General features: G+C 33.2%; 1 protein-coding gene across 3 annotated transcripts in view; it reads left to right on the top strand.

Moving 5' to 3' along the window:
- Positions 1-572: 572 nt before the first annotated feature.
- The window catches only part of LOC110375729 (sulfhydryl oxidase 1), a 20,629-nt gene continuing 9,536 nt past the window's right edge, over positions 573-11,665 (top strand). Inside the window, exons 1-3 of one of the 3 annotated variants that reach the window (XM_064043574.1) lie at positions 573-2,470; positions 8,088-8,132; positions 10,814-11,118. In XM_064043574.1, the coding sequence (XP_063899644.1) occupies positions 777-2,470; positions 8,088-8,106 (1,713 nt within the window). In that variant the 5' untranslated portion in view covers positions 573-776 and the 3' untranslated portion in view covers positions 8,107-8,132; positions 10,814-11,118. Of the gene's footprint in view, positions 2,471-8,087; positions 8,133-10,813; positions 11,119-11,665 lie in introns of those variants that run through there. The other 2 variants (XM_021333975.3, XM_021333974.3) reach the window with 2 other exon arrangements.

Here is an 11,665-nt window from a genome sequence, read left to right as displayed (position 1 = left end):
TTCGTAGTAAATTCAAAAACTACTGTATCGATTTTCAAATGGTTTTCTCTTCTCGATATTCGTGACTCGCGATTCGTTTCAGTTATATTTTAAAGGATTTATGACTGTAGCGTTTGCGTTTAAACCTCCCAAATAGCTTATTTTTCCCGATATCTTCAGCAAGCAACGTCAATCAACACACAATCTAATTACAAATTATGTATCTTCCTCGAGAATCACGTTATTGAGTGGTGAAAACCGCTTGAAAATCAGTACCTACAGTTGTTTTGAGTTTATCACACACAGACAGACAGACGCGGCGAGCACTTTGTTTTATAAAATGTATAGATATGTAGATTCCTAATCTTCAATAATTATATTATTGAACTATGTACCAAGCAACTATAATCTTGAATAATCAATTAATATAAATGTTAGGAAAAATATGTGAATTCGACTAATAATACTACTAAATTCTAGTACAAAAAATATTAGTTCGCATACACTTCACTATTTTTGTTTGACAGGAATGACATCTGTTTTGTGTATGACACATGTATGACAGTGTCAAATTCTGTCTGTCTGTCTCTGTCTTGATTTGATTTGAATTGTAAGGTGAGCAATTTAGAAGAAATGACGTGCTCACTTTTTATCGTTTGAAATAAAATGAAAAGTTGTTATAAGTCAGCGCAACTTTAGTAAAGCGTCCGTAGTCACCGGCTAAAGTCGTGTTTACTTACGATTTATTTGATAATATTAATTGTGACGTGCTTCCCCGTTATCGGGAGTCATTCACTATGAACCTGGGGCAAGCAGCACTCTTATTTATTACTGTATTTTTCGCAATAGTGAATAGTGCAGTTATTGTGGAAGATGGTGATATAGATCAACAAGGACTCTACAGTAAGTCGGACCATGTTGAAATATTAACAAACCGTAACTTTGAAAAGAAAATTTATGGACAGAGCCATGCTGTTGTGGCCCAATTTTACAATAGCTACTGCGGTCACTGTAGAGCATTTGCACCAAAATTTAAAGCCCTGGCCGGCGAAATTATTAATTGGAAAAATATCCTAAGGTTAGCCGTTATTGACTGTTCTGTTGAAGAAAACAATGAAATTTGTAGAGAGTTTGAAGTAATGGCATACCCATCTCTACGCTATTTACACGAATATTACGTTAAAGGAAATGGTAATGTTGGAGAAAAGATACAGATAACTGACACACATGAAAAGCTTAAAGCTCAAATAATAACAAAGATGCAAACTGATCAAACAGCAGGCCACTTGAAATCTGCACCATCCCTTAGTATTGAATCTTACATGGACTACAGAGCTGCTGTCCGAGATGTGCCCAGTGATATTAACTACACATTTTTAGTATTAGAAAATGCAAACTCAACAGTGGGTTCAGAGCTTGCCTTAGATTTAAATGGTTATCCACATGTTAAAGTAAAAAGGGTATATGACACTAGTGAAATTGCTAGTCTGGCGAATATGAACCAGTTTCCAGGACTTGTTGCTTTGAGTTCTTCACTTGAGCCTACAACACTCATCCCTAGAGACAATAAGAAGCTAGGCCTACTCAAAGCAGTTAATTCATACCTAAAATCTAAAAACTATGTATTCCCAGTGCGGAATGAAGGAAGCCAAGAAATACTCACTAATGAGCATTCTGATGAAAAACAAGCGACTCTTGATACTGATCTCGTCTTCTACAGTGACTTGGAAAAAACTATTAAAACTAGTTTGCACACAGAAATTACACGAATGAAAACCTTGACTGGTGAACCCCTACAAGCACTATTAAACTATCTGGAAGTTATAATCACCTCATTCCCTTTTAGAGGTAATCTAAAAGAATACATGACTGAGTTACATTCTACTCTAAGCACAAAAGATTCTTGGGCTGGTAGTGAAGTTTTTGATCTAGTTAAACGTTTAGAAACCGTTCATGCCCCAGTGTACACTACGAATTTGGAATATGTGAGATGCAAAGGCAGCCAACCTAAGTTCCGAGGATACACATGTGGACTTTGGACACTGTTCCATACTCTTACAGTAAATGCAGCACAGAAACCTGGCACAGAAAGTCCTAAAGTTCTGAAAGCAATGCATGGATACGTTAAGAATTTCTTTGGCTGCACAGAATGTGCTGGACATTTCCAAGCAATGGCATCAAGGAACAGAATATTTGATGTTAAAGAAAATGATAAAGCTGTGCTTTGGCTATGGATAGCACATAATGAAGTTAATCTAAGACTGGCCGGTGATGTCACTGAAGATCCCGAGCATCCAAAGATCCAGTTCCCGAGTGCCGGCAGGTGCCCCGAGTGCAGGCTCACCCGAGGTGCCTGGAACTTACCAGCTGTGTACCAGTATCTCCAAAATGTTTATGGAGGTTCAAGCATCCAATCCACGCGTCGGGCAAGGTCTTCTGTGGCACCAACAAGTCCATTCTCCAATTTGGACATCGGAATGCTAAGTCTCCTGTACATATTATCTTTCATTATTCTTATTCTAGTCATAAAATATTTTCTATCTAAACGTTACAAAAAGAGGTTTTACAAACATGGCCGGGGTAAAGTATAACACACAATTTTTCAGTAAAATAGGTTTTAATTAGTAACAACAAATTGTCTGCTGGTTGGTTATTTTTGTTTGTTGGGTTTTCTTCTTCATTGTTATGTTGGATTATTTATTTCATATTGCAAAAGACTGTCTTTATGTGGAATCAATTATTGCAATTTTTGGGCGAACTGATGCATTTGGGGGATTCCGTTCATAATTATTAGAATGTGGCATGAGAGACCTGTGCATGATATTATTGATCTGTCTTCTATAGTGGACTCAAGTTTGTATTGTATTATAATACAGTAATAGAGTGTTTTTTACATGTTTTTAATTTACAAGTATTGAGAAAATATGATTAGTTACTGATTAAAATCACTGTCCACTGAGCGATGATGAAAAACATGAAAAAATTCATAGTGATTTGAAGGGACCAAGCATTGATATATAATATTGATATATGATTTGATAAATATGTATGTATTTTACTCAAGGGAACAAAATGAGACTTGGCAGTTCCCTTGTGTAAGGTTACACAATATTTTTCTATTAGTTTTATCATCTTTTGCATGAAACTATATTCTCTTTCGGGGGCTGGCGCGCTGCTATTTAAATTCCAATATAAGATACATATATGCTCGCAATTCGACTAGAATTCGCTTTTCGCCAAGTCTATGCTAATTTATAAACAGCATTGCGATTGTAAAGACAACAATTGAAAGCGTAACTCATTACGAAAATGCTATAATATTTTAAGACAAAACGACCTTCACCATAGCATCAAAAACTGGTAATATGACTTTAACGACAAATATTTCTCGAGTTTTTTCTGTTGATATATGTACAATAATGGCATAAAAAACAACGTGTTCAGTTTTGTACACACATTACATGCATACACAATTCGCGTCGCTTTTCACTTCTATAGCTTAATTTTCATATAAAAGTCGGGAAATGCGGTTGTATTATTCATTCAAATACAATTGATACTATGCCTTGGACAGAACAGTGAGTGCAATATATTTACCGTAACTTAGCTTAATATTATGTAGAATATTTTCAAATTAATATTATAGCATCTTGGTTGTGCGTGATGGCCCTTAAGTATTTGCATAATATTGTTTTATTTGATATCTTATTTAGATATTTATATCTTATTTATTCGTTTCTAGTAGTAATTGGTTCCACATTACATAATTGTTATTGGGTTTTTACAATACTCAATTACTGGGTAAATAACTCTATCTATATTTTGATTGCTATGCACTGTCGGAAATAGACAGCAATTTCCATTAATATCATTGAACTTAGTTTTAATTTGCAGTTTTTTTTTGTTTTGTTTCATTAATGCATTGAAATTGTGGATCTTGACATGATTAACTATTTCTTGTTATTCTATTTAACTGTGTGTTTAATTAACCGGGGGGTTATACCTTCTATTCTTATTTCTGTAGTTAAGTCGTGCATGTAGACGCAGATAGATCGTACAAAAGTTATTGTACTTCAAAGGGTGGCGATATTTATCAAAATATGAACACAGAGTTTAGGATATTTTTGCGTTTCGAATCAATACTAAATCATAAAATAAAACGCAATAGGTAGACGGTGCGCAGCGTTCGGTCTAATTCGGAACTGAGAGGGCAGATCTGAATGAGATAAATATGAATACAAACGAGACAAACAGGATGTAGCATCTGTAGTGCGACATGCTATTGTTAAACGCCAGATTGAACTATGCAAGTACGTGGCCTTCTGTGAAATACAAAGACGTCAAATGTTTCTTTTACATTCACCAGAAACGTCATGAAAAAGAAACTCGTCAGAAACGATTGGTATCTAGAACAGACAAACATATTTCAGCCCAGCACGACTTCTTTGCGGTTGATGATTACCATTAGACTCATAAATAATTAGCTAATTTACCACTTTAGGACGGTGATAAAAACTGAGAAAATACTTTAAATAAATGCTCATACATTTTTATTTTCTCGTGGTGCCAAGATATACTGACTTCCAGTTAGACTGAAACTATTTCTAGACCAATAGCGAGTGATTATTTTATTAAATGAATGCCTGCAATTTTTGCCCTCGGGGCAAACTATTAACCACGGTGCAATAAGTGTCGCTATGTAATTTCAAAAGATTATTTTAAATACTAAATACATTTGTAGTTACCGTTATCGAATTACAATTTATTTCGGTTTTGATCAAGTATATTTGAATAAACCTATAAGTTACTGATAGCTGTCTAGGCTATGGCTATAATTTATTTTATTACTGACATAAATAAATAGACAATTATTTTATAGCCCTTTGGTGGTTCTAAATGCACGTTTTTGTGTCGGTATAGTCAAAAATTACATTGGTAGGTAAGTACTTCAACGCAATTACTCGAACTTTTTATTTGTTTTGATTTGTTTCAAACCTTTTAGAGTATGGATATGCTATAGTTAGTGCCAAATAAGAAACAACAGTTTTTATTTATGGAATAGTATAACCGATTCGTCATCATTTTCGTAGCAGTTGTTTTGGGCTCTACATATGTACACATGTACGAAATAATAGAACCTACAACTAGAATATCCTCGTGTCCAATTTGATTCAGTGGCTATTTTATGATAAGAGCGCTATGCTGCATTGATAGACGACTCGTGGGGAGCTATTTTCGCAGCAAATACACCATTATTCAATTACCGTTCGTATGTATTGTAGTGGTCTTAAAATAGCTTCTTCTAGACGTAATCTGCCTAAACTGGGATTAGAATTTTTCACGTATTCGTAATAGCGACATTCGATTTTTCTATGTTGGTTATAATTTCATGTAAGTAGTTAGAGCTTTTTATTTTATTTGAAAAATATGGCACGTAGATAATTTTATTTTGAAAACAAAATTACTTGTAATTATATACCTACAAATAATAATGTATTTATCCAAAATGGTGCTAAGGATTTCTTATAAAAGAAAATAAATATAATATTGAATGATTGCGATAGACAATATCGTTCAACAAAATTTTATAAGTACCTATGATACGTACCTATAGCTAAATATCACAGTTTAAATACCTATTTGTGAAATAAGCCTTCGGTTTTTTGATAAACTAGGTAAATCAATTTAGACATATATGTATATCTTTGTTTATTGTAATATTTGGTGCGTAAAACTGTGTGCCAAGCCACCGTACAGGGCCCTAATTCTGCTAATTTAATGCGATGACATACAACTGCCACTTCGAGGACCTTCTAATTAACTGGAATATCAATTATACTACCTCGTCATGTGATGGTTTGGGTATTAAACGAATTTCTATGTAATTTCCATCGCGTGATGATCGTGGGACTCACGGTAAATGTAATCTTATTGAGATGTGCATCTGGGCAGACTACGTGCAACTACAAATTAGTCGAATAAAGCGTTCCATTGTATTCCAGTTAAAGTACAAAGGCGAATCAAACGAAAAATATAACCCACTAACTTTTCCGATCCTCAATGAAAATAATTTCACTTATAAAATACGATGGACAATAAACGACGTATAAACTAGCAGAATTGGGGACCAACCAGGTGTTTATAACGTAAAGTATTTTTTAGGATGTTTCTGTCGATAATAATGCTCACTTTATTATAGGTATTGTTCTAAAGATGTGCGCACGGTCGCGATAAATAAGCAAACAAATTAACGGGCTATTGTTTTACTATTGCATTGCTGAACCTGTCGTCAGTATCGAATACAATCTTACGCCTTAACGAATGCCTTATATTTAACGTTTATATTTTATAGGCCACGGCTAATTCATTCCGCGGATTTATCAAACGAGTCACACTGCATTTTCATGAAAACCTTTACCTACAATTATGAAAATCGTTCATTACGTTTTGAACCCGGCTGCAGAGTGATTGCTTTGTTTTCTTTCGTTCTTCATAAGCTTCATTAGACAATTTATTTAAACAAAATATTTTTTTGATGATTTACTACACATTTGTTTTTAAAACATTCGAATATTTATTACTGATTAAAATCCAGAAAAATACGTAGATGAATGATGAAGTTTGGCTCGTTTCGCAGAATTTAAAATAACTTGTATTAATAACTTGACACGAAGTTAATCGTTAAATATGTAATAGTTGGAAACACTCTAACAATAATATTTATGTCACAAAGCAGTGTAGATTATGTATGATACCTCAATGCAGTTAAGTGATAATAGGTACGGGACAGGTTTAAAGGTATTTAACCGCAATGACAATTTTAGTTGATAGTTTCACCTAGTTAGATAATTTTCTATAGTCAATGATAAAATACGTTACACTACCTGTATGTATGCTTATATAATAGGTTAAAAAATCTTCTTAGTAGTACTCCTGTAATGAAAATGATGAAGTAATATTTAAAATTAATATGAAGCATGTACCTACCATATTATTAATAATTATGGCTTCTAGATAAAAATATTTAAAAAATATACATAGAAAACTTTAAAAAAAAACCTACTATACCTAATGCAATTATTTTAATAGCAACAAGTGCCTATTTGATAGAATGTATATGTATAATAAGTATATTAAAAATATTTGTTATTAATTAATAAGATGTTAACTAAATATCGGACGATACAAAATTGTTACATATCAAAACAATATTAAAACTGCCTGTTTAATGACGTCACAGAAAGCCGGGATTTTGTAATAGTAGCTTCGTAATATAAAAGCTGTTATTTAATATCTAGTTATATTGTTCAATTGATTTGATATACAACTTTGATCTATATCGATTAATGAGAAACTATTTTATGGATATTTTCGCGCACTTCTTACTAATATTAATTATATTCTCTGGGTAGACTCTGGTAGATTATACATGTACCTACATAAACAATAGATTTTATACTTATAGGTTTCGAAACTTTCCCACCCATTTTCAATCGTTAAAAAATAAATCAAAATATTTTGTTCATAATGAAAACAAATGAATGTGGGTTTTAGGTACTGAAACAATAAATAATTCAATCCGACTTCGCATTTGAAGTGCAATCGACTAATACGTATTATTAGTCGACCAACAGTGCAATTTTTAATAATTTTAAAAAAGTTATCAACTTTGTTGATAATTCTTTTATAGCGCAGTCGTTCGGAAGTTATGCGCGTTCATGAACATTAAGATTTTCCTAAACATCTGTTTTTAAATTAGAAACCATCATGATATTATCATACTGTGCCAAAAAGTAGGTTTGGTCAAAATTAAACTTGGATTTTGATTGAGAAATTCCGTGTTAACCCATGAGTATGAGCACCGCTTGCCATTAAATATTTTACTTACAAAAACAAATGTCGCGAAAATATTCATGAAGTAATTTTCGTTATACATAGTGCATTATTTACGCGTGAAGATTTTCAGTAAAGTGGAAGAACAACTTAGGAACCATTTATTCAGAAATACAAGACAAAGTGCAAAGTATGGATGAAATAGTTGTTTTAATTTCTTACCATTATACTCACTGTTTATTGTACTGATAAATAATATTTTTACATCCATACAGTACGTTTCATCGCAACTGAGTGGAAATCTTGGACTATTGGTTAAGGTCAGTAGGTCATGTACCTAACTTTAGTATTTTTGTGGTGGTGGATGGGTTGCCTTGAAGCATTTAAGTTGGTGATTGTATTTTTAAGGTTTCGTTCGGTATATGTTTCATTAGCGGGTTTTTAGACGGACATTAGATAGAGAACCATATTTCAGTACTAAAGTAGCGTATTTTTGCTATGTATTTTCAATTTTAGAACTTTATACGGTTTCAGTAGGATACCAAGGTACCAATTCAACGACAGCAGGTACTTTGCCAAGGGTTTTTGACGTAAAGGTGTAAACAGTTATTTATTATGCCCTTCAGTTGATACTATTAGTTTTCTGTGGGTTTAGTTTTGCTAAACTTGCAATGATATCTGTTTCGCACCTGTTGGCAATCTTTTTCACCTTAAGTCTATGTCCTAGAGTAGAATACTTAAATCATGTGATCTTTGTTTATAGGTACAATTTATATGCCTAAAGATGTGTGGAAATCAATCATGAATAATAGATTTTACTTTACCTAGCGAGAATTAGAATCCTGTGGGAAAAAAATCTATGAACAGTTGGATGTTTTTTCAAAAACAAAGATTTGTCTTGAATAAGCGGGCAAACATAGTTCAGGTGCGTTAAGATTGATAATACAGATCAATCGAATTCAAAAATACATGACGTCAGACTCGGTATTGATAAACAGAGTGTCACTTGCGCCTGAGTTGGTTGGTGTCAACTTTGCCTAATTTGTAGGACTGCATCATATTTTCGTTATGTCATAATAATGACTCATCGATATTAGACAAGGCCACTATTGTTTAAAATACCTAGGTTTGAATCGAAGCTAGTCATTCTAATACTGGCAATTAATATAAGAGGACACTCGTTAAGTATATTATGGTATAAAAAATTAATTTCACGAAGAATTTCAATCTGTAATGTTAGTGACGTGAAGATGGCCCCATAACAATGCATAGGTAATCGTTAAAGTTAGAAAAAATCGTTGGTTCTGACTTTTATAGCTACGATAGTTATGACATACTAGTTGTCCCCTGCGGTTCCACCAACATTATATACTTTCTCAGGCTCTTGCCGGACTATCATCTTCTAGATTTCATTAAAATCGGTTTTCCTTGATTCGTTAATTTGCGTAGTTTTTGTTCCCGCGTGTTAATATTATAATTAAGATATAATAATGTGGACGATTTATACCAACCTGATAGATGAAGAATATGATAGTCATAATAGGAAGTCTGTTTTTAATATGATGTCAGGGCATCGCGGCTCGCCATAATGACTTCATCTACTATCCATATTTATAATAGTGGATGATATAAATATTTTGTCTGGACCTACTTTGTTATAAAATCATTAGGTCAGTTTTCTTACAATAAAGTATTATAATATGTTACATTAGTAACACGAAGTAGTTCCCTCGGAACGCGGGTGTACCCACGTGAAACAACTAGTGACTTCTATGCGTTCGGAAACGAGAGAATTTCGTACATTGACCTCTGTTACACTTACGTAATTATGTTACCGTCACGCTCGCACACAGGTCAACTACTGCCATCGTGCAAAAGTAATGGCAATATTATTAGCAGAGTGTAATAGAGACAGGTGTGCATAGGTCAACGTACGAAGTTCTTTCGTTTTCGCGCTCGTTTTATAAATTACAAAAAGTCCCTTATATGAATATTATCATGAAGCTTAGTGGAGGATAATAGGGTGATAAACTGTTTGTCCTCAAGCAGGAAATGTTAAGATACGTCTAATGATAGCCTGCTCGTTTACAATAATACTGGCTTCATTGTTTATTTTAAACTACAAATCCTGACTAGCCAGTGCAATACATTTTGCATGAGTTCTGTAGGTATCTGGCCAATTTCTTCAACTTAAAGTGCCTCTTTTACAGAATAGGTATATTAATATATCTTCTTTAGAAAATAATAGGTCTTCTTTTCCATTTGTATCGTATATCTTGTTGTTGTCCTGGATTCTGCACCTAAAGCACTACTTCTTAATTACCACTCATTATTTATGTGTAATCCGTACCTTCCATTAAACCCTATTTTAGACACGTATTTAATACTTGGCTTTTATTTTGCAGTTACAGGACTATTGTTTTTTATCCCGGAGTCAGGTTTACTGTACTTACAGAAAATTCAAAGTTTAATTGAAAAGGAAGATTTAATAAAAAAAGATGTTATTGCACATTTAGTCTCAGGGATCAAAAACAGTTTTCTGTTGCTCCGCATAAATTACTTATTACACTAACTACTCTGTATGGATTATATGTTACCTACATGTTATCAGTGTTCATTATTAGCTCATGCTTTATCAATAATTTCAATAGGTAAATACCCTGTCTAACTTGTCAACTCGCTGGGTGCTCGCTTTGGTGGTGTCTCAACCTGCATAATATTTCGCACTCATAAAATCTCATCAGATAAAAATCTTAATTAATAGACAAGCACATAACCTTGCTTTCATGTCATTTTACCAACAAATAAAATAGGTACAAGAACGTACTTACACATTTTCCTTTGCTGCATCATAAACAAAAATGATGTAAACAAATAAATTTCGGCCTGTTTTTGTTTATTCATATACCTGCCAAGTTATCACAATACCTATTCAGGAAACTTCCCATGGCTTTACCGTAAAAACAATAGATGTTACTATATTCTTTTATTTTGATTGCAGGTACATGTCGGCATGATAAGTTGACGTATCGAGAAATCATCGCTTCAATTATTTTTATACTTGAGTCCTGCCGTACCTAAACAAGCTAGTTCTAAGCTAGAAATATTGTTAGTTGAATTTTTACATGACTACATTTTTTATAACGCGTAAAGAGGTGATGCATTTTTGTCTTCGAACCTGCAATACTTGTTGTTTAGCTGTGGAGATAATATGGATGGATCTCATTTGAATTTTCATTGATTTCACACATCAATTAAGTATTTTGTCACATTATTACTGGACTGCAATACAGAACTGAAAATGTTTTTTTGATATTTTATTTGACTTGACCATTTCTCGAAAAGCGTTTCCTTACTTGAACATTTATCTATTCCGTTTCTTACCTAGCTCAACTCTGTGATCGTGATTCAAATGTCATCGTCTGATAATCACAGCCGACAAATGGCGGGGGTACGCTATAGGTCAATTAAGTAGGTTACTAAAGGAAAACAGCGTCAATTTAGCCAAATGATAAGTACATAGGTATTTGTTAGGAATTAGGAGTTAATATTGAATAAAAATCGATGTTGTATGCATTTTTTAATGAATATACATTAATAAAAACCACGTCAATACACATACATACATGTTAAAAATGTGATCCACACAGAAATTAATTATTTGTGCCACTCAGTGCATCAATTAAATGACGGACACAAGCTTCTTAAGAAGTGTTACGCTTATCCAGCTAAATGATATACTTATTGCCAACTTATGTAAATGAAAGCGATATTCATGCAAACTAGAACCGATACCTACAGCACAAAATTTCTGATGCTATCGAAATACAAAGTTACGTAAGTAGCATAACTT

This window comes from Helicoverpa armigera, chromosome 1 (genome assembly GCF_030705265.1).
Source record: "Helicoverpa armigera isolate CAAS_96S chromosome 1, ASM3070526v1, whole genome shotgun sequence".
In the NCBI taxonomy this organism is placed as follows: domain Eukaryota; kingdom Metazoa; phylum Arthropoda; class Insecta; order Lepidoptera; family Noctuidae; genus Helicoverpa; species Helicoverpa armigera.
The sequence above is the reverse complement of the archived record's forward strand: the minus strand, read 5'-3'. Positions and strand labels throughout refer to the sequence as shown.